This window comes from Podarcis vaucheri (genome assembly GCF_965113315.1).
Source record: "Podarcis vaucheri genome assembly, chromosome: 15".
In the NCBI taxonomy this organism is placed as follows: Eukaryota; Metazoa; Chordata; class Lepidosauria; order Squamata; family Lacertidae; genus Podarcis; species Podarcis vaucheri.
Window position 1 is genome coordinate 30,211,489 of NC_138753.1, and position 22,335 is coordinate 30,233,823.

The 22,335-nt window shown below is 47.7% G+C and overlaps 2 protein-coding genes and 1 long non-coding RNA gene across 9 annotated transcripts; 2 read left to right on the forward strand and 1 right to left on the reverse strand.

Annotated features, from left to right (window-relative positions):
- The first annotated feature begins 993 nt into the window (after nt 1–993).
- LOC309519360 (T-cell surface glycoprotein CD3 gamma chain-like) lies at nt 994–6,477 on the forward strand. The gene is made up of 5 exons (XM_082200189.1): nt 994–1,233; nt 2,763–2,972; nt 5,009–5,140; nt 5,307–5,350; nt 6,015–6,477. Exons 1-5 carry the CDS (start codon nt 1,173–1,175, stop codon nt 6,078–6,080), a joined length of 513 nt encoding a protein of 170 aa, XP_082056315.1. The 5' UTR covers nt 994–1,172; the 3' UTR covers nt 6,081–6,477.
- A 991-nt stretch (nt 6,478–7,468) lies between these two features.
- Nucleotides 7,469–19,156, reverse strand: CD3E (CD3 epsilon subunit of T-cell receptor complex). Of its 7 annotated transcripts, none has more exons than XM_082200901.1 (7): nt 19,030–19,087; nt 15,039–15,710; nt 12,905–13,031; nt 10,370–10,600; nt 9,292–9,462; nt 8,692–8,738; nt 7,469–8,416 (listed from the first exon to the last, which is right to left on the reverse strand). In XM_082200901.1, exons 3-7 carry the CDS (start codon nt 12,951–12,953, stop codon nt 8,360–8,362), a joined length of 555 nt encoding a protein of 184 aa, XP_082057027.1. In that variant the 5' UTR covers nt 12,954–13,031; nt 15,039–15,710; nt 19,030–19,087; the 3' UTR covers nt 7,469–8,359. The 7 variants fall into 7 exon arrangements, with proteins under 7 accessions (XP_082057027.1, XP_082057028.1, XP_082057030.1 ...); XM_082200902.1 differs by lacking the exon at nt 19,030–19,087 and having other exon boundaries at nt 15,039–15,133; nt 15,610–15,860; XM_082200904.1 differs by lacking the exon at nt 15,039–15,710 and having other exon boundaries at nt 19,030–19,156.
- Nucleotides 19,062–21,500, forward strand: LOC309519782. Its single transcript, XR_014214017.1, has 2 exons — nt 19,062–19,223; nt 20,843–21,500. It is a non-coding gene; the product is annotated as an uncharacterized lncRNA (long non-coding RNA).
- The last annotated feature ends 835 nt before the right edge of the window (nt 21,501–22,335 follow it).

A 22,335-nucleotide genomic window follows, 5' to 3' on the forward strand; every position in this document is an offset into this window, starting at 1 on the left:
ATGAAACAATGGCTAGAGATCCAGTTTTGCTTTGCTTTTGTGTAGCTCTGTTTGGACAGCAGCATATCCATCCTTACCCGCTGCCCACACATATAGAAATGGCGGTGGAAGTTCATACACACTCTTTCTATATCCGTATATCTGTTCTAGCACTGCAGCCGAGTTCATTCTGTTTCATACTCAGATATTCTTGTGAAAAATCAATGCAGTTTTAAATGGTTCTTTAAAATATTTCAGAAATGAAAATCAAATCCACAAGTATTATCTCCATGTTGCAGTATGAGAGCTGTGGCCAAACTTAAGTAGAGCTGTGTCGCTGGTCCAGCCTCAATGGGGATCTATCTTATTCAGCCTCCTGTTTTCCACAGTCATCAACCAGATGCCTTCTTGGGAAGCCCACACACAGGACATAGAGAAAACCGCCCTATCCAATGGAGAGGAGAGGGGGAGTTATACAACAACCCTGCGATGCAATCCATCTTTCTCATATACTAGACAGTGCTTTGTAATGCCACAGTGGAAGTTATATCCCGCCCGGCCCCAGCCCACAGTTGTCATTTTCTGCTAGCGGCTGTTTCAGGTTTCCAGGATTCACCTGACCACTGGCCCCACCAAAATACCCACCCTCTGATGGTGTGACGGCTGCATGCCACCCCCAGCGAGTACACCATTTCTCTAGACAACAGTTCATGAAGTTGGCAGATCTGGTAGTGGGGGGGAAATAGTGTGTGGTGAGGAATTAGTTAAATTTCCATGTTCTGCAGGCTATTTCCTTCCATTTAAGAACATAAGAAGAGGCTGCTGGATTAGATCAATGGCCTTTCAAGTCCAGCATCCTATTCACATACAATCCTACCTGCCTGTGAGAAACCCTCAAGCAGGACTCAAACACAAGAGCACCCCCCTCCCCTGTAATTCTCTTCGGAAATTGTACTCTTTCTTAACATCTATTCACTCATTCATTTCCATGCACAGTGGGGACAGAGAGGCCTCCCACCCACAGGTTTCCTGTTCCTGGCTGACTACAGAGATGTTTTCTTCTACTTTCATATCCAGCTCAGCACAGCACTGAGCAAAGGGCACTTCTTTGTGGGTGTCTTTTTGCAAAGTGAGCAATTTCATTTCAAGGGAAAGAATAAGCGGGTTATCATCACACACTCTGAAGAAGGGTCATGGGACGCAGCCAGCATCTCTTGTGTGCAGCCTTCCTCTTTGGATTGCTCTTCTCCAAAGGTAGGACCTCGCTCAAAGGCCCTTGAGTCCAGCCTCAGGAAAGGATCTGACATTTGTGGAGGTGGGGGAACAAAGACAGAAAAGTGAAGAAGTTGGGTCCTTGAGTGGGAAGACAAAGAGAGGCAACTAACCAATTTACCTTAAAATGTTCATTGACAGATCCTTTCCCATATTATTTTTGCCTGTAACGGTGCTCTAAAACGCTTCCCAAAACCTGTATGTATCAAATGCTTGAAAAGAAGATGCTCGACACATTTACCTTCTGTGTCCCACCCTGAAAGGCATGAGGTCTTACTGGCTGGACTCTTATTGTTGGACCCTATGAAATGTCAGTGCCTTGTTCAGAGGATAAAGCAGAACCACCAACCACAGGAGACAGGTTCCATTTGGCCATCAGGATCAATCGCCAATCTACGTTAATAATAGCTGTCATCACCACATCTTGTACCAGAGAATTCCACAAGAAATATATTCATCTGCGTCTCTCTCCCTCTCCCTCTCTGATGAATGTCCCACTCTTCCACTTCATTGTACGACTCTGGGTTGTAGTAGTGTGTGTGTGTGTGTGTGAGAGAGAGAGAGAGAGAGAGAGAGAGTATGTGTGAGTGTCTATGTGTGTTTGTATGAGAGAGAGGAGCAGAAGCAGACTTTTCTCTGTCCAATGTGCATAATTTCATAAACCTCAATCATGTCCCTTCTCCCCATCATCATTTTTTAAAAACTAAGACACCACAAACACATTAGCTTTTCCTTGTGACAGAGGGTGTTCTGGTCTCTTACTCATTTCGGCTGCCCCACTTTTTTTTTAGCTCTTTGGTGTCCTTATCGAGATGTGGCAGCCAGTAGTTCAAATGCAGCCACACTGTAGATTTACACAATGCTGTGTCCATCTTATTGTCAGTCCCTTTCCTAGCTGTCCCTAGTGTGGTATTTGTCCTTTTCATTCTGCCACTGCTGCTGCTGAACACCGAGTGATTGCTTCCATTGTTTTGCAGTGGGAAGATGCAGTTGTTTGTGTCTGGGCTGCAGACATTGTCCTGATGTCTGTGTCCAGATCTGGGCATCGTTACCACTCCTTGACACCAATAAGCCCCTTCCCACAAAACATTTCTGTTTCTGTTTCAGAAGTGGGTGGAGTAGTGCGATGTTGTGGCTGACTATTGGCACAACTTAATTCCCTTCCTCTTTTATTGGATAGTGGAATGACTTACCTTTCTTCATAGCTCAGTTGGTTAGAGCATGGTGCTGATAATGCCAAGGTTGCAGGTTCGATCCCCATATGGGACAACTATATATTTCTGCATGGCAGGAGGGGGTCAGCCTAGTAGCTTCCTCCTCTTCCAGCACAAGCAATATGGTCTATGTTTTTCATCAGTAATGGGTGTTCCTGTGAAAGGGCCTTTACCTTACGGTTGTGGTCTTCCTTCATGCATCCCAGCTGTGGCTGATCTTGGGTCCTTCTGAGTGCTAGATGGACCCAAGGGCTCTGTTCGGGTGTTTTCCTCCACCTTGTCATTCCTTCCTCATAGGTATTGCTGAGGATTCCATCACAGTGAAGCAGCAAAAGAATAACATTGTCCTCTACTGCGAAGCGGAGGATAAAAACCTCCCAATAAGCTGGAAGAAAGATGGAAATGCATTAAACCACGGAAACTCTAGCCTGTCTTTGGGTGACATCCTGGATGACCCGAGAGGTGTCTTCGAGTGCAGTAGCGCACGTCTTCAGGTGTTCGTCCGAAGTGCGTGAGCCCTTCCTCCCCCATGTGAAGGGACAGGAAAGCAGTGCTAGTCCAGAGAGTCACACAAATGAGGGGGGTGGGGGTGGGAAGGGGACACACCCAGATTTGTGGCCACTTGGTGGGGACTACGACAACCCTGTCCAGCGTGAACGTGCTTAGCCTGGAAGTTGTGATGTTGTCAATGGCCCTGGTGGAGCCTGCTTTCTTTGTTTCCTTTTATATATATATAAATTTTATTTTTTGGTTTTTCAATATTATTATTTTTGCAATCATACAAATTGCAAAAACACAAATTATGGTACATACATTTCTAATGCACATATATTTGACTTCCTCCCTTTTGTGGTTTCCTTTTGATTTTAATTTTCATGCTGGATTTTCCACATTACTCCATCTAAAGTTATTCTTTAGTCTCCCATAATAATATGCTTAACCACTTGTTTTACATTAATCCTACTAATGGGCTATTTGCATACATAAGTTTTACAAATTTTCCACAAATTTTCCCCAATCTTTAATAATTTATTCTTCTTCTTGGTTTCTTATTACACCCGTTAACCTTGACAGTTCAAAATAATCCATTAATTTAATTAGCCACTTTTCCAGGGTTGGTACTACAGCTTCTTTCCATTTCTGGGCAAAAACCATTCTAGCTGCAGTCGTGGCATACATAAACAAATTTTTTTTTGGGGGGTGGGTCTTTTGGTATCTCACTATCTACTATCCCTAAAAGAAAAGCTTCTGTTTTTTTGTTAAAAGTTATCTTAAACATTTTCTTCAATTCGTTATAAATCATTTCCCATAAAGCTTTTACTCTCTTACAAGATCACCGCATATGGTAGAGAGTACTATCTTTTTCTGGGGCTTGTTTCCTAATTACCGTAATTCGTTAAATTAAATGAACAATCTTATTTCAAAAGCAGATGTTTTACTACCTGCTGTTGCATGGAAGATCTCAGATACCATCAAAGATTGGCAGCTTCTGCATGGGAGCTGTCAAATACTAAATGCCTTTGCTCACATCAGATCTGACTGTGATTTAATTTTTTAAAGAAGTTGAAATCAAATATCAAATATCATTGGATGTCACACAATGACATCAAACTTAGAATACTTTTCAGATGAGAATTTTGAGTGACAAAATTTGTTTCTGTTCCACTTTTAAGCCTCTCGGCTGGCTTGTTCTTTTGTTAGTGGTAAGTATCCTGCTAAGCATATTGCGCAGGTCTCTCTGCTGGTTGTGGTGCAGCAATAGTCCCTGGGCTCCGGGGTTTGTTTTGTTGGGTTGATGGGCTGTTTGGATGTTAGGAGTTGTGTTTAGCTAGAAAACCCACCCTACAAGCAGAAGTGCTTTTCATCTAGTCCCAGATGTTTCCAGTGCTTTTTTTTCCAAAAAAAATGTTTTGGGGTACTCTCATTTTGACTCCAGAAAATCACCATTTTATAGTTCAAATCGGGGAAAATAAAGACAGTAAATGGACAAAAGTACAAAGATTCACAAAATGTTTAGGGGTATGCATACCCCTGCATTTCCCCCCCCCCCTGCAAAAGCGCTGGCTGTTTCTAGTCACTCAGTGGTGAGGGACCATACATTTACAGTGGTACCTCGAGTTAAGAACTTAATTTGTTCTGGAGGTCCGTTCTTAACCTGAAACTATTCTTAACCTGAAGCACCACTTTAGCTAATGGGGCCTCCCGCTGCCACTGCGCCGCTGCTGCACGATTTCTGTTCTCATCCTGAAGCAAAGTTCTTAACCCGAGGTACTATTTCTGGGTTAGCAGAGTCTGTAACCTGAAGTGTCTGTAACCTGGAGCATCTGCAACCCGATGTACCACTGTATTGATTATTCTTGTCGTTTATTAAATTTCTATCCTGCCCGTTCCCCCCAAAGGAGCCCAGGGTAGCAAACATCAAAATTAGCACAGTTTCCATGTGCTCAGAGGCACGCTCTATTCAAATCAAGCCACATGTGGACAAAACTCAGGTGTGCTTGTGAGCATAGGATGCATGTTGAGTTCTTTCCCTCTTGACACAGTGTGCCAGAATTGTATTCGTCTGGACGTTGCCGCGATCATGGGGATTCTGCTGGCCAGCATCGTGGCTACGTTTTTCCTGGCTGTTGGCGTATACTGCATTGCTGCGGGGGAGCCGGGCCGACGATCTCAGGGTGAGCATTGGGGGACAGGCAGTTCCTAGGAGATGGGGAAACAGCCTTGAAAAAGGGAGCAATGTCCATGTTGGCATCCACGCTCCCATACCTGGTATATTTAATTTTTAATTGTGTTAATCACCCATTTGGAGTCATCCTGAAATTTCCTGTTTTGACTTTGCAGCTTCTGACAAGCAGACCCTATTAGCCAATGAGCAGCTCTACCAGGTGAGTGGGTGCCTGTGGTCAGTCCCTTCCTCTCCTCCATGGTGGTGTTTCCTGGACAGCTCCTCCCAAGCTGTGAAATGAGGGGCCCTTTGCATCCAAGAATTCCTTGACTTCTGCAAAGCTTCTTCTGCCTCAGCCTAGGGTGCTGCTTTGCAGAGGCATTATATTCTCCTGGGAATCATGATTCTGTCTGTGTGTTCTTTTAAAAAGCTAGTTTCTAGCCCTCGTGGCCAGAGATTAGCCTCCCAATGGGATAAAATGAAGAGACTGTGGTGGCAGAAAATCCCCAAAGCAACTTCATTTGAAAAAAAAAAATTAAAGGAAGAATAAATGGATGATGAGAACACCTGCAGTTCTTTCTGGACAACTGAAGTTTGCTGTGATGTGGGGCTTGTAGCAGGAAGCAGGGAGAGTCCTTAACTCTTGAAACAGAAGCTGCAGCTGTTTCCAAATATGAGGTGTGTTGGTGCTCCCAGCCCTTTCCTCTCTGGCTTGGAGTCAAAGGCCATTCTTAAGCCTCCATTCTTAAGTGGAAGAAGCACTCAGCCTACACCTATCCTTCTACAGGAAACAGAGCAGCTTTCTTTTCTTCCCTAGTCTTGCCCAAATCCTCCTTGGTCAGTACAGACCCCTGTTCTAACCGCAGGCCTCTCTTCCCCTCCAGCCTCTCGGAGAACGCAACAATGGGCAGTACAGCCACATCGGAGTGGCCAAGACCCGCCACCGGTGAGAAGGGGACAAAGCATTTTTCCTCTGATGTGGCAGCGAAGAGTGAATTGCTGATGGCTCCTCCTTTGGCCATGGGGAGCTCCAAAGGGAAGGTTGCTTCAAGCTATATTTAAGGGTGTAGAAATAGTTTGACTGTTGCTGTACTTTCATTTCAAAATGTAACCCCTGTCCCTACTATTGAGCTGGTATCCCTTTGTTCTTCCTTCCCCACAACTTTCCCCTCTGATTTGAAGGGGCTCCAATAACTAAGAAAGCCAAAAGGACTTTTGTTGTTTCTGCAGCGATCCACTTTGAACATGGTCTGTTCGCTCTGAGCTGTTTTATAGCAAGCAATGCATCAATAGAATGAAATCAATAATAATAAAGGAAATGCAACTCCAGTTTCCAACCAAACTGCATCTCATTTGTGTGTGGCGGAGACCTTTCTAAATTACTTATTTTACTGAAAACAAATTGCAGTCTTTCGAGTGGTGTGTGGCTGAATGTGTTTTGAAGGAAGATCGGTAGTTTGCTCTGAGAGTTTAAGCTCCACACGAAGTCAGCAACTTGCACAAAGGCGCAGACACCCATTGGACGTTGACTCACATGCCTTTTGCACATGGGAGCTGTTTTTCACCTTTCTTGAAAACGCAGCTGCGCTTGCCTTGACCACATCCTGCGGAACAAGTGCCGTAGTAGCTGAGTGCTGAGCGCTCTTACGTGGGACCACAGCTCTTCCCGCAACTGCCACTTCCTTTGGGGTGAGGGAATGAGTGTTTGCTAGTTGCCCTTCCCCATCAAGCAGTCCCTGGGCAGCAGAGAGAATTGAGGGGCTCCCGAGAGGGTGCTGAGGGGCTACTCAGCCAGAGTTTCTGGCCCATGGCATTAATGCAGTCCTGCCTTCTGCTGCCGCCGCTCTGACTAGTGTATCTTCCTCACCTGTCTTCCTGACAGCTTTAAAGTCTTCCCACCCTGGGCATAACCAGTAATCCCTGCCTTTTCTGCCCTGCCTTTTCCCATTATGCTACATCCGCAAATTTTCTTGAGTCCCCTGTTAGTTACAAAGTCATCAGGAGTTCCCAGCAAAGAACATAAAAGGGTAAAGGGACCCCTGACCATTAGGTCCAGTCGCGGACGACTCTGTGGTTGCCGCCTCATCTTGCTTTACTGGCCGAGGGAGCCGGTGTACAGCTTCCGGGTCCTGTGGCCAGCATGACTAAGCCACTTCTGGCAAACCAGAGCAGCGCATGGAAACACCATTTACCTTCCAGCCGGAGCACTAGGTTGGCAGGAGCTGGGACCGAGCAACGGGAACTCACCCCGTTGTGGGGATTCGAACCGCCGACCTTCTGATCCCCCTTAGCAAAAAACATACCAACCCATTAAAGAATGACGTGCAAAGAGAGCCAGTGTGATGCAGCACGCTGGCCTGGAAGGCACTTTATTAGAATTCCTTGCAAACACAACCAAAACAAAATACATACAATTCTGTCCCCCAAGAGGTCAGCGCATCTGCTGTGGTGCCCAAACACAGCATGGCTGGGTGAGAGAAGGGCAGCCGAGAAGTCAGCTGAGATTATTTAATCAGGGCCGACCGTTTTCCCTGGGTCACAGGAGCACTTTTTGGGGTGGGGTGGGGACCAAACCACAAAGGGGCTTAAAGGTGGGCTGATGTGGTGGAGAAGGCCCAGGACTGATGAATGAACAAAGGGGAGATGCCTTAGAACAGGGCTTGACTTCTATCAGCCCCCATAGTTAAGGTTCCAGAAATGGGACAAGACTCTCTGCCCAGCATTTCTCCCCCCACCTGCATAACCCAGCAACCAGCTCCTGCCCAGGTGTGTGGCTGGAGAAGAGGAATTGGGAGAATCTGAGCTGGCTTAGGGTTGGAACACCATTCACAGTGCAAGCCCAGGTGGGCCTATGACACTAAGCCCATAGCACCCTTCCCAGTCCCTGTGACTTGTCCCAGGTCTTCGTGCCCGACATCCCTCTCTGCAGTGCAGGGCTGAAGTTGCTCCAGGCATGACTTGGATACGACGCTTATCTGACCCAGAAGGAGGCTCTTCTAGTGGGCCATCGAGGAGCTGGGAAGGACCCCATCGGAGGCGCACCTGGACCCATTGAAGGGAGTGGACTGAGCTGCAGAGAAGGAGGGTGGTTTTCCAGGCTGTGAGACTCAGGGAGAGGTGTGTGGCGGCCCACCTGCCACCAAGGGAAGCTGCTCGTGGCAAAGGGAGACGGCGGTGCCACCAGCAGTCAGCAACAATGAGGTTTCGTGGCCAGAGACTGTGGTATGTCTCAGAAGGCCCTGGGCTCCAGCCCAGCATACACCTCCCGCTGGCCTTTCCGGATGGGCTGTTGGAATAAAGAGGAGAGGTTACTCACCAAAGGTCCTTCTGTGATGGGGCCATTTCTGTCTCCCCCTGGAGAGGCCATGGGGGTCACCAGCAAGCAGGGCCTGATTGCCTCAGGTGAGCAAGCAGCTGCCCCCAGAGGGCTGCAGGGCCTTCCTGCCAGGTGTGCCCAGTCTAGCCCTTGGCCCTCCCAGTGCCGATGGTGATCAGGTTCTTTGGCCGCCCTCCATAGACTCTCCCTCCCGGTCCCTGGCAGCCACCCTCTGCTGTGCTTACCTCATAGTCTGGGTTTGGGACAGGTGGGGGGCGGTCCACCTTTTGGCCTGGAAGACAATGCAAAGTGGGTATTTGTTAGCACAGCCAAGAATTGGAGGTGGTTATTGCAGGGTGGATAAGCGTGGGGCATCAGCCCCTGTCCGCACATGTAAGGAACTCCTGGGTGCTTTAGCTGAAATACTTTGTGTCAGAACGATGGGGCTGTAAAGTCCCCCCACCCCACCCCAGAGCAACTGCTGCTGCTATGACCTCTGGGCTGGGCCAATCAGGATCCCTGCTGGGGTCTAGCCAGCCAGCCAGCTGGTTTCTCCTCCAGTTCACCCCTTGAAGCAAGCCCTGAACCAGCTGATCCCATCCCAGCAACACCCAGAGGAGCCTTCAGGTCTCCCAAATTCTTAAGCTGTGGACGTACCAGAGCCCACCCTTGCCACCAGATCTGCAGCCCTCCCTGCCTCCAGCTCCAGATGGGAGCCATATATGCTCGGCATTCATTTACCAATCCAACCCCAGCTTAGATGACTTCCAATTTTCTCTGTGGGACAACGGAGGAAGCTGAAGTCACCCCTGTGGAGAGTCCTGGTGTACCACAAGAGTACTCACCTCGTGTCCGTCCGCGGGTGCCTCCCCCTGCGGCCCCCCCACCAAAGCTGGTGGCAGGCTTCTTGCTGCTACAGTAGTAGACCAGGAACATGATCCCCAGGGTAATGAGCAGGTCAGCAACGACGATGCCGGCCACCAGCCCGATGCTCAGGTCCACGCAGTCATCACAGGCTGCCCAGGAGAGCAAGAGAGTCAAGCCATGGTAAGCGGGGCAGCCCTACAATTAGGCAGCATGGGGCAAGGAAGGGGTTGGTGCACAGAGCCAGTGGCATAGCATAGGTTTCTGGCACCTGGTGGGTAAAATGTTGCATCCCCTGGTGGATTGGGCAGCCTGGTAGTGCTGAGCCATCATGCGAGGAAGCTCTGTTGTGCGCCGGAGTCCAGCAGAGGAGCCTCTGCACAGAGCTGCCCTCCAGCCTCTAGATGCTCCTACACATACAAGGGGGTGGGTGGGATTTGTCTTGTCCTTCACTGCAGACAGCAAAATGTATTGGGATGTTCTGGAACCAGTGGCGTAGCGTGGGTTGTCAGCACCCGGGGCAAGGCAAGTAATTTGCGCCCCCTAACCCGTGGATTTGCGCCCCCTAACCCTAACCCCCAGATGTTGCACCCGGTGCGGCCGACCCCCCCTGCACCCCCCACGCTACGCCACTGTCTGGAACAATCTGGCTCTGGAGAAAGATCTCACTGGGGTGGGGCGGCTGTCTCCTCCAGTTTTATCTGAGTCTGCTAGGGCCAGGCAGGCTTTGTTTGCAAGGTCAGGGAATGGATACCCCAGACTTGGCTTCTGGCACAGGAGGAGAAGAAGCTCTTTGCATCTCCCTTGGATCCCTCCAGCTCCCACATCAGAGGAGCCCTGCAGCTGGCCCAGTGTCATAGCAGCCAATGAGATGCCCCAAAACAAAAGCCTGCAAGCAGGAGAAGAGCGGGACGGCACTCTCCTCCCCCCCTTTCGATTCCACCGACTGGTATTATTCAGAGGCATACTGGGGTTGGAGCATAGTCAACCCTCACAGTAGCTCTTGCCTGAAGAACGCAGAGGATTTATAGCACCAGAACCTCAAACTTGAGCACTGACCTTTGATTTGCAGATAAATCTTGCGGGATGCCGTGCCATTCTGACAGGTGAAGTCACCCTTGACCACTTCCATGTTGTTCATGGCTTCAATGGTCAAGATTTCATTTTCTTCGGTGACATTATAATTTCCATTCTTTTTATTGACCAGTTTCCAATTGGCATTTTCTAGAGGGCAGGTGACAGTCACGCGGCGCCCAGAGATGCCCACTTTGTGCGATTCAGAAGATAAGGCTAGAGAACAGAAGAAAAAACAGGTGACCACAAGGCTAGGGCAAAAAGGTCTCCACTCTGCCCTTTCCTTGGTGCCTCTGGCTGAGAAAGAGCTCTGATTTCATTCACCAGCCCCTCAGAAAAGCCTTGTCCAAGGCCTTTAGAAACCTTTGGTTCTCTCTGTTTCAGGACCTCTCATGCCAAGGGCAGTGGGGGGGGGAGCCCTCCATGTGGAACGTAGTGGGGGAGCAGAGCTGAGGGGAAAGTAACAACAGCTTCTCCCATCTGTGACAGTTCTCTCTCTACCAGGGCATTTGAGAGATGCTAAGACTCATGCTTTTAAATCAGAGGAGCTTTTATTTGAACCGACCACAGCTGTTTTAGTCAGGAACATCAGTTAAGATGTTTTGTTTCATATAGTTTTGAATTAGAACATTTAGCAGCAGAAATAATGTTGAAGCTGTGGGATATAAATTATGGAAACAAGCACAATGCCCCCTCCCCTCTAGTTAGCATACCTTCCAACATTTCTCCAGTGAAAAAAGGGACATCTATTCTATTATTGTTATTATCTCTACCCTGCCCATTTGACTGGGTTGCCCTAGCCACTCTGGGCAGCTTTCCAACATATATCAAACATAATAAAACATTAAACTTTTTTTTTAAAAAAACCCTTCCCTATACAGGGCTGCCTTCACATGTCTTATAAAGGTTGTATAGTTATGTATCTCCTTGGCTTGCTGGTCGCATAACTCCATACCCTCCAACATTTCTCCAGTAAAAATAGGGGCGTCACGGGTGACGCTGTGGTCTAAACCACAGAGCCTAGGGCTTGCCGATCAGAAGGTTGGTGGTTCGAATCCCCACAACGGGGTGAGCTCCCGTTGCTCAGTCCCTGCTCCTGCCAACCTAGCAGTTCAAAAGCACGTCAAAGTGCAAGTAGATAAATAGGTACCGCTCCAGCGAGAAGGTAAACGGCATTTCCATGTGCTTCTCTGGTTTGCCAGAAGCGGCTTAGTCATGCTGGCCACATGACCCGGAAGCTGTACGCTGGCTCCCTCGGCCAGTAAAGCGAGATGAGCGCTGCAACCCCAGAGTCGTCTGCAACTGGACTTCACAGGGGTCCCTTTACCTTTACCTTTAAGGGGAAAGCTGGACATTCCGGGATCAAATCAGAAACTGGAATGGCTTCTGTAAATCTGGGACTGTCCCTGGAAAATAGGGACAAGTACTTGGAGGGTGGGGTCTGTGTTAGGTATGTGGGCGGGGGCTTAGCCCCAATCTGCAGCAGGGCCAAGATGTGGGGCAAGCTATGCAAAAGAAATGTGGAAGTTAAGATCCCCAGGATTAGTGTCTGCAAGGAAGCTGTGAGGAATCCACCTCTGCTGCTACTGCTGGGTTGATTTTCAAAGGATTGAGGGCCTCACCTGCCCAGGGATAGCCTGATCCATGTAAACATGCTCTTGAGCTTGATGGGGGTGGGGACATTTCCCAGTTCACCCAGTGCCTGTGTCCTTTTCCTGGCATATTTTAAGCCCCAGTGCCCTAAATCACCTATGGCTAGAAACACTTGGAAGCCGCCTGCAGACAGCCCTGGCACCGTCTACGAGGGCCCCTCCCTAGTGCCCCAATCATCTCTCCCTCAACAGAGCTGGCTGAAGCATGGAGGAGGAAGAGAGGATGTCATCCCCAAACCTGTGATCCTCCTGCTCAGCCCCTTAAAAGTGCTTCTTGGGTGGAATTTTAGCAAGGACGGTTCTTCAAGGCCCTTTGGCACAATGGCTCCTGCAGCATCTGCAGAGGTGATACCAAACCCTCACTTTAAATGAGTTCCAAGTTACCTGCCTGTCCCTACAGCCCCCTCCTGGTTGCATGCAATCATAGAACTGTAGAGCAGGATGGGACCCCTACAGTCATCTAGTTCAAACCTCTGCAATGCAGGAATCCTGCCCACAGCCATTCTTGGGTGGGCTCGAACCACCAATGTTCTGGTTGATAGCCAGATGCACTGATCCACTGCACCACAGCAATGGTCTGGGAGTTTCCTGCGGTGTTCGGAGAGCCTGTTTCAGCATCATCAGCGAGGGGCAAACTCTTGGATTGGCTGCTCTGATGTAACCCAAATGGGCCACCATGGTAGCAGAGGAGGGCATTGCCTTCGTGCCCAGTTTGTGGGCTTCCAGGTTCCCTTTGGTGGCCACCGCTAGGAACCGAGGCCTAGATGGACCTTGGAGGGCCCTTTTGACCCAGCAAGGTGATGTGTGTCCTTCTGATGTCCTCCCACCCAATCCAGCCCTCCCACCACAACAAGCCAGGTATACTTACACAAAGGGAGGACAAGACCCAAGGCTGCGAGACAGACTCCCAGGTGCATCCTTCTCCGTTTCCAGCTATCTCCTGGCTCTTGCTGAATTAGACTTCTCCCATCCAATTTGTGCCACCTTGTTTACTCCTGTAAAGGGAAAGGGAAGGTCTGCTTTTGGGGTGTCCTGGAATCGCTGAGTAGGAGTCTTGGCAAGTCTTTCAGCAAAGAGAGACTGAAGACACTCAAAGTTTCCACTGCAACATCCTCGGAGCAGCTTGAAGTGTCTGCGACACACAAGCCCTGCCAGGAAGTGCAGAAGCGTAAAGGGCGGGTGGTGGTGGTGCAGCAAAGGCTTGCCTACTACAGCTCTCCTGACATGGAGCTGAAATAAAAAAAAAAGGTCTTATATATATAATAAATGTTCATAAATGTACCAAGCAAACACGTACAAAAATATATAAACCACATGTCTGAAGCAGCACAGGAAAACAGCCCTGGAACCATTTTGGCTCCCAGACTGACCAAATGTTTGCTCTGCAAGGTCAAAGGAAAATGGAAAAGCCTCCCCATTGTCTTTTCATTCACAAAACCTGTCTTAAGGGTATATCTGTGTATGAATAGGGTGAGCCTGTGACCTGGCTCAGGAAGTATTTATCATTACAAAAGATTGGCCAGGCTCCCCAGGGTATCCAACAAGTAAGCATTAACAGGTAACCTGCCAGGCAGGAGGTAAACAACGTACTCAGATTGCTCTTGAGCTACACCCCTTCTGTGATGTAGGTATGTTTCTGAGGGTGGTCTTGGACTCCAAGGCGGGCAATTAAAAATGTCTATATAAGGGCTGACACACTTTTGTTCTGGGTCCTCCTCTTTCTCCTGCGTGTGAAGGGGACACCCTGTTGCAACAGTTCAATAAAGATCAGGCTTACTAGCTGCTTTGCTTCTCAATATTCTATGGTTGGCCTCTGTTATTTTCTCCGACCGATGGAGAACCTGCAAAGGACTCTAAAAGGGCTCTTGTGTCCCCCATAAGGGAATAAGGGCAGATTTTTGTTTATTACAGAGCACAAAAGGCTGCCGACTGTGGAGGAAAGGAGGACTTTGGGACAAGGACAGAAAAGAAAGCAGCCCAAACGAACTCTGCCCCAAGTTCTCTGTTATGTACTGATGTTCTCACCCTGGGCCAACAGGGGGATACTGTAGATAGTTATACAAATGAAGGATCGAAAGTGACGTTCTGTGATTGGATAGTTTGTATGCAAATGAAGGATCGAAAAGTGATGTTCTGTGATTGGATAGTTTTAGAAAGTGGCAACAGTTACAATTGTTCTGGAGCTCTATATAAGCAGGCTGACTGAGCTCCTCAGTTAGTTCTGTTCTGGCATCTGAATAAAGAAGAGCTGTTTGAAGAATCGCTGTGTCGTCTGATATGTTCACCCACAACTTAACATTCTCCTCTGAGGCTAGTGCAAGCCTTGCCTCAGTTTCCTCAAGTCAGCCTGCTGCATTGTGCCAGAAATATTGGGACGTCGCCAACGACGCAGAGCAGACGCAGGGAAATGTATAAGCCCAAGCCAGCCTTTCCAATTAATTCCAATGGCTCTCCTCTTGAGTAGGATTGCATCAGAGGCCACCCACTGAGTATCTGTGGGCTCTCCAGATACATGCCAATTTCTTCATTTGAGCTCCTATCAAACCACAGAGCCCTTGGACTCTGATTTATAGGAAGGCTTGTGAACACAAGTGGGGATAGGAAGGCAGAGCGCACAAAATGCTATCCCTCACCAATAGCTGCAATACCCCTGGGCCTGAGCCCTTTCCCCAGGAGACCCTTTGGTGGGGGGCTTCCCTGTTACATGGCTGGAATTGTGATTGTAGGACCTGCCACTTCTGTGGCAATGGGAGATCCCCTTTTGACAGCCCCTTATAGGTTTGGCACCCACTCTGTGGCAACGCCTCCCTGTTACCCATATTGTGTCCAGCTGTCCTCCTTGCCCCCTGGGTTGGGTGCTCCTTGCTCCCACCCCAAGGTTTCTGCTGGGGGCCTCCCTGCCCTGGGCTGAGCCCATCTGTTTCAGTAGCTGTTGGCCTCTCTGTTTGTTTGGAGTCCCTTAGCTGTGGCTGGATTGCATTTCTAATCCTGCAGGGCAATACCTGCTGCAAGGGATGTTGGGAGTTGTAGTCCAGCAGCTGAGCCTGTTAGGGCTGTTGCTGAGAGGGCTGTAGGAGGACCTCTGGTGGTGTGTGATCTTGCAAAAAAGAGAACAAAACATAAGATAACATAAGATAAAACTGTTCAGAGTGTGGGGATTTTTTGCCAGTGCTTTTTTTTCTGGAAAAAAGGTGAGGGAACTCGCCCCAAGGTTTGTTTATTTATTGCAGGTGTTATAGAAAAAACAGGGGGTTTGGCTTTTGCTTCCCAACTCCCCAAGGGACTGATCAGTCCATGATCACTCAGAGATGAATGGATGGAGGCAAGATCCATAGAAAGCAAGGCAGATCTTTATTTTTCTGTTGCAACAGTTCCTTCCCCTCCTTGCAAGAAGGTAGGAGAGACCCAGAACAATGGTGCGCAAGCCCCAATAAACTTTTGAAATTGCCCACACTGTAGCCCAAGACCACCCCCCCAAAACGTCATATATACACCATCACAGAAGGAGGTGGTCTCCAGCAGAAATCTGAGAAGATTGCTTCTCTCCTGCCAGGATACCTGATAATGACTTACTTGATTGCCTTTTCTGGGTGGCCTGGCCATTCCTTTGAGATGGAAAATGCTTTAGTTCCTGAATCTCTTACGCATATTGATAGTTTGCTCAGCTTAACAGACTGTATTTGCAGGGAGGTGTAAAAAGGCAATTGGAAAGTCCAAAGACAATTGGAAAGCTTTGCCCATTTCCTTCCTCCTCGCAGAGAAATATTTGAGGTCAATTTGGGAGAGCCAAAATGGTTTCAGGATTGCTCTCCTGTACTATTTCAGACACATGGTTTTAACACGGGTCAGCAAACTTTTTCAGCAGGGGGCTGGTCTCTCAGACCTTGTGGGGGGGGGGCAGACTATATTTTGGGGGAAAAATAAATTCCTATGCCCCACAAATAACCCAGAGATGCATTTTAAATAAAAGCACACATTCTACTCATGTAAAAACACGCTGATTCCCAGACTGTCTGCGGGCCGGATTGAGAAGGTGATTGGGCCGGATCCGGACCTCGGGCCTTAATTTGTGTACCCATGGTTTATATGCTTATGTATGTGTTTGCCTGGTACATTTATGAACATCTATTCTATATTTGAGTCCTTAGAATTCTTATACCGCAGGCCCACTCACAGTGCCCCCCCACCCCTGTCCCTGTCTAAATGTAAGGTGTGATTAATAAATTCAAGCGCACAGTGATCTGGATTAGAAATAGCCACAACTTTATTGATTACAGATGTAGGTGAATTTTTGGCTCAGGCATTGGGTGTACAGTGGTACCTCTGGTTACGTACTTAATTCGTTCTGGAGGTCTGTACTTAACCTGAAACTGTTCTTAACCTGAAGCACCACTTTAGCTATTGGGGCCTCTTGCCGCCGCTGCGCCGCTGGAGCATGATTTCTGTTCTCATCCTGAAGCAAAGTTCTTAACCTGAGGTAATATTTTTGGGTTAGCGGAGTCTGTAACCTGAAGCGTATGTAACCTGAAGCGTATGTAAGCTGAGGTACCACTGTATATCCATTCCAGCTGCTACTCCCCTACCCTGGACAAAAAAACCAATTATTTGTTTTATTATATGTTAATGACAGGAGTTCTGAAATGGGAGGCATGTGGGGGGGGTGCTTCTTGTTGGGGAGGCATTGATCCCCCATGTCCCCTTCTGGGGAGATGTCTATGTATGGGATGTCTGGCACCTCTTCCAGGGCAGCATGTGAATACATGGGGATGGAGGTGAAGCAACTGCATTGTTGTGCATCACCCTCAAACACAGGCACCAGATTTTGCAATGGTATCCTGTTCCTAAGAAGGAAAGTTTGGTTTTGGCTTGGAGAGGCAGAAGAAGAGTCTCCATCACTGGAAGGCCAGCTGGCATGTTCAAGCAAGCTTCAATGCAACACCTCTTGGCAAGTCCGTTGACCGCTGTCTCCTCAATGTAAATCTCTGCCAGCCTCCCTTATCATTTGTAAATTTAAAAACAAAATAACACAGATTCTTTCTGGAAGTTTTAAACCAAGATGGGTTAAACGAATGCGAGTTCTTTCCCTTTCCCTCTCCTTCCCCCCATCTACTAATCAAGTAGTTTTTTTAAAAAAAATATTTTTTATTGAAAATTTAAACAAAACAAATTATCCAAAAACATATCATCCTTAATCCCCCCCCCATTTTCCCTCCCTCCCCCCCTCCCTGACTTCCCTCAGTTCCAGTCTTTGGTTTCTCTGCAAATGCTGTTCTCTGCATGTTGCAAAGTTGTATAGATCCTTAAATTGTTTAACTGATTATTGTCAATAAAAAGTTTGTGAATGTTTATTCAAAACCTGCCAAGGAGTCCAGTTAGCTTTGTTGCGTCTTCAAATACTTTGTAAAGGGTTCCCATTCATATTTAAAGTCACAGTTATCCTTGTCCCTTATGTGTCAATTTTGCCAGCTCTGCATAGTCCCTCAATTTTTCTTGCCATGATTCTTTAGTTGGGATTTCTTCAGTCTTCCATCCTTGTGCTTTTAGAACTCTTGCGGCCGTTGTCGCCTAAATGAAAATGTTTTTCAGGTTTTTTTGGCAGGTCTTTCCCAACAATCCCTAACAAAAATGCTTCAGGTTTTTTAACAAATGTTAAATGGAACTTTTTCTTTAATTCATTGTATATCATTTCCCAAATTTTTTAAATTACATTACAATTCCACCACATATGATAAAATGTCCCCTCCTTTTCCTTACACTTCCAACATATATTTGAACTAGTTTTGTACATTTTCCCTAACTGCACTGGTGTCATATACCATCTGTACATCATCTTCATATAATTCTCCTTCAACAGGGAACAATCTGTAAATTTTAAATCAGTTTTCCATCTAACCAAGTAGTTTTAATCACCTGAGGCTCTTTCCAGTAGATCTCCCCAAATATACCAATTTATTTCCCTTTAAGTACTCAGCTGAAAAGAGGAACGGAGATGCACTTTTAGAATCCATTTCTCAAACTCTTACTGGTTGTTACCATTTGAAAACTTTTAAACACCCATACACCATACCTTCCAACATTTCTCCAATGATAATAGGGATGTCCCATTCCATAACAAGAATTTTACTATTTATACCCCACACATCTTACTGGAATGCCCCAGCCACTCTGGGCAGCTTCCAGCATGTATATAAGAACATAATAGAACATTGAACAATAAAAAACCTTTCCTATACGGGGATTGCCTTCAGATGGTTCAGGGGTTGGATAACTCCATACCCTCCAACATTTCTCCAATTAAAAATAGAGTTATCCTATCATACCCTCCAACATTTCTTCAATGAAAATAGGGACATCCTAAGGAAAAGTGGGGCATTCCAGGATCAAATCAGAAATGGGGAAGTCTTCTCTAAATCAGGGATGTCCCTGGAAAATAGGGACACTTGAAGAGTCTGCATACACTGCCGGAAAGACATAACTATTCCTATTATTTTGAGCTCAACTTGGGCATAAAGGCTGGTGCCTTCCCCAGCTAGGAATCTTTTGATGAACAAATACTGAAAATCCTCAAATAAATACATGCAGGTGTTCAGGCTCGCTCCCCTCTCTCTTCCCTGGCAAGCCCATCAGCGGGCAAACTCCTCACTCTCTCCCTTCTTCCCCTGTATTCAGGTTTCAGTCCCATCGGATGGGACACCCAAGGAACATCTAGTCCAACCCCCTGCGGTGCAGGGATCTCAGCTAAAGCATCCATGACAGATGGCCATCCAAACCTCTGCTTAAAAACCTCCATGCCCCAAACTCTTCCAGTTGCTTTCTTCCGATTATTGCCCCCAAACCTTCCCTAGACCCCTTACCCAACCCCCCTTCCTCCTCTGCAAACCTCCCCTTCTCTTCCTAGAGCAAGTAACCCTTTCAGCACTCTAGCCAAATTTCCCCCTCCTAGCCAACAAGCACACCCCCATCTTTATTATTATTATTTTTTTTTTGCCTGACCACATCTCCTAGTTTTCCTTTGTGTTCCTCCTGGGAATGCTTTAGAATGAGCGGTAACTCTTTGCAGTGGTTGGACTTCCGGGAAAGATGGCGAATTAGGGGGAGCCATCTCTCCCAGGCCACCCAGGGCTGATCCAGACGCAGGAGTTCGGAACCAGACGGAGGAGACCCTAAACCTTCGGGTTAGAGAAAAGGTGAAGCTCCATCCAATCTTTAAAGGCAGAAGGGGAGGTAGGGGAGCAGCTGAACGCCGGGAGAAGCGGGGAGGGAGCCCTGCCATGCGCTCTGCTTTAGAGCAGACCCCGAAGCAAAACACGGGAGGAGAGGAGAAGCGGGGAGATCATCCCCACGTTTCGCTCTGTCCCCGGATCTTACCCCCCCCCCGCCCGCCCAACAAAGGGGAGACCCAGGTTCAGAACCGGGTCCCGAGTCGCCAGCGACTCTAGCCGCATTTTGGAGAGAGGGACGCAGCGATTGCGCCCCCGGAGAGCCGGGACCGCGAGGCGCAGGAGAAGGAGCGCGGCGGCTTCTGGCGCTGCCTCCCTGTCGCTTTGACCCTCGGCCGGCTGGGTCTGCGGAGCCCGCTACCGCGGGTCGGGACCCCGCAAGCCCAGCCGGTCCGCTTTGGACTGGGTGAACGTGGAGGAGACGGAGAATGGTGGCCCCCACGGAGGAGGCCTGAGCCGACAAAGGCTCCCACCTGCGGACGCTACCGATCTGCAAGCCTCGTGAGTTTCCAAACGCTGCGAAAACCACCCTCAGGTTGGTGCGCTCCAACGGAGACTTTCAGAAATAAACAAACAGATTTTTATTAAAAAATGTTTTCTTTAGGGGGGCAATTCCCTTTTCCTTTTTATCAGTTTTCCTTATCTTTACTCTAGTCTTACGTTTATTCCTTAATCATTACCCCTCCCCGCTTTCTAAATTTTTAAAAATATTACTACTACTACTACTACTACTACTACTACTACTACTATTGTCATTGCTTTCTCCTTTCCCCCCTTTTTCTTCTTTTCTTATTAATTTTATCACTATTATTATTATTATTAATAATAATATTTGAATTCCTCACCCTTCCCACCACACCAGGGAGACGGAAGAAAGATATGTTAGCTACGCAGCAGAATAAACCAGGACTCTGAGCCAGGGAGGCCAAACAGTTCTTAAATTTGTAACTTTCGCTCCCCCTCCCCATTCTTTTGGGTGGGTATATGTGTTTTTTATTTCACATTTTACCTTGAATCTTCATTCTGATTTTTGATTTTCGACTTTAAATTTTTAACTTCACCTTCCATTTTTAAACTTAACTCTCTACCTTGATTTTTGACCTTCATCTTTAAATTCTTATCCTTATCCTTATACTTTTTATTTGCAGATCTTAATTTTTCTTCTTACTTCAATATTTTACACACACACAATCCCCTACCACCACCCATCTTTTCCCCCCTTTTCCTTCCCCCTGTACCAGGGCCATAGCTAGGGGGTAGTGAAGTGAGCCCCTGCGAGTGGCGCAGGCGAGGGGTGTGTGTGCAAAACTGGCTTAAAATATGTCCATAGATATGTCTGTAAATAAAAATATCATTTATTGCATCATAAGAAAAGGTTTTTAATAGAGGGTGAATTGAATGGGGGGAGGAGAGGCGGAAAGAAGAGCTAATTTGTCCGTGGATAGGGGGCACAATCTGGATGGTTCTGCCAGGGGCGCAAGATCACCCAGCTACAGCTCTGCCCTGTACATTTTTACTTGTCTCTTGTATGCTTGCATGTTTGTCCTTCTGTCTGATTGTTTGTCTGTCCATCATTCTGCCTCCAGGGCATTCAGTCAGCCACTGAGGTCCGAGAGAAGCCCTTCAACCAACCAACCAACCTGCTCCTGGGAGGTCAGCTGTCCTTAGGGAAGCAAGAGCGAAACAAGGGCATAGCGAAAGGAAAGAGGCTCACCAAAATCATCGACTGCCACATTTAAGACCCACAGCCCAGACGCAACAGCGAGGGGTATGTAAGGTGAAAGCAAGACACAACGGCAAGAGACCTGCAGAACCCTACCACCAAAAGCCACACCACACAGCCCGAAAGAGAGATCGACGGGAAAGCCAAAATGGCCACAACCAAGGGGGATACCGAAACCACAGAGACCGCCATGGCCCTAGGAAACAGTCACACAATACAACCACACCAGGACCCAGAAGACGTTGACCAGAAAGTTAACGAAACCACCAAAGAAATGGCTAAACTGATGAAACAATTGGAAGAGATGGTGGCCAAGGTCAATACTCTCCAAGGCAGCATTACCTCCTTGGAGAGGAAGAACCAGATACAAGGAAAGCATTTACAACAAGTACATAAAGAAAACAGGGAGCTCAAAAGCAAGCTAGCGGACCTTGAGAAACGCATAACAGTGGTTTCAAACCCTTCCAATGCAGCCTTGTGTTAGTCTGTTGTTTACAATAGAATAAAACTTGCTAACTGTTTGTCTCTCTGTTTCATCTGTGCAAATTCTTGGGGTGACCAGCTTGAGAGGGCATCTGGGCCTCAACATCAAGCGATCATTGTGAGTGTCAGAATTGCATGTGAGAATCACAGGCTTCTGTGCGTACTACAGTGGTACCTCGCAAGACGAATGACCCGCAAGACAAAAAACTCGGTAGACGAAAGGTTTTTCCGTTTTCGATTTGCCTCGCAAGACGAATTTCCCTATGGGCTTGCTTTGCAAGACGAAAACGTCTCGCGACTTTGTTTCCTATGGGAAACCGTGCATCGCAAGACAAAAAATTCGCTAGACGACAAAACTTGCGGAACGAATTAATTTCGTCTTGCGAGGCACCACTGTGCATGTTTCATACTAGCATGGAAGCATTGCAGCCCTGTGCATGTGCCATGCCTGGGTGCAGCAGTAGTTGTGGGGAGCCAGAACCAAGGGTTGGGGTTCCAAGTGCTAGAAAAGCAGTCCAATGCAGTTCTCCCCCTTTGCGGTGATATTCATACAGTAGCCAAGAGCTCTCTATAATAACATGCAGATGAGTGTTTGCTTCTTGTCACTCTGGCATGTTCCCAAGCTCACTGAATGTCAGAGCTGGGACTTTGTCTTGACTGGGTGGGTCGGTGTTGAGGGCCAGGATGGTTACACCTCATGGGGAATAGGGCTGTGGATTTTCCTGGGATTTCAAAGGGGGAGGTGACGTCTGGGGGGAATTTCTGGCAGGTGGCTGTTTGTCCCGGATCAACAAATTTTGGGGTGTCCTGGGTGTGTTTACTGCTGCCACCAGCCAGCCAGCCACGTGAGGGATAGGAGATGGCTTGGGTTTT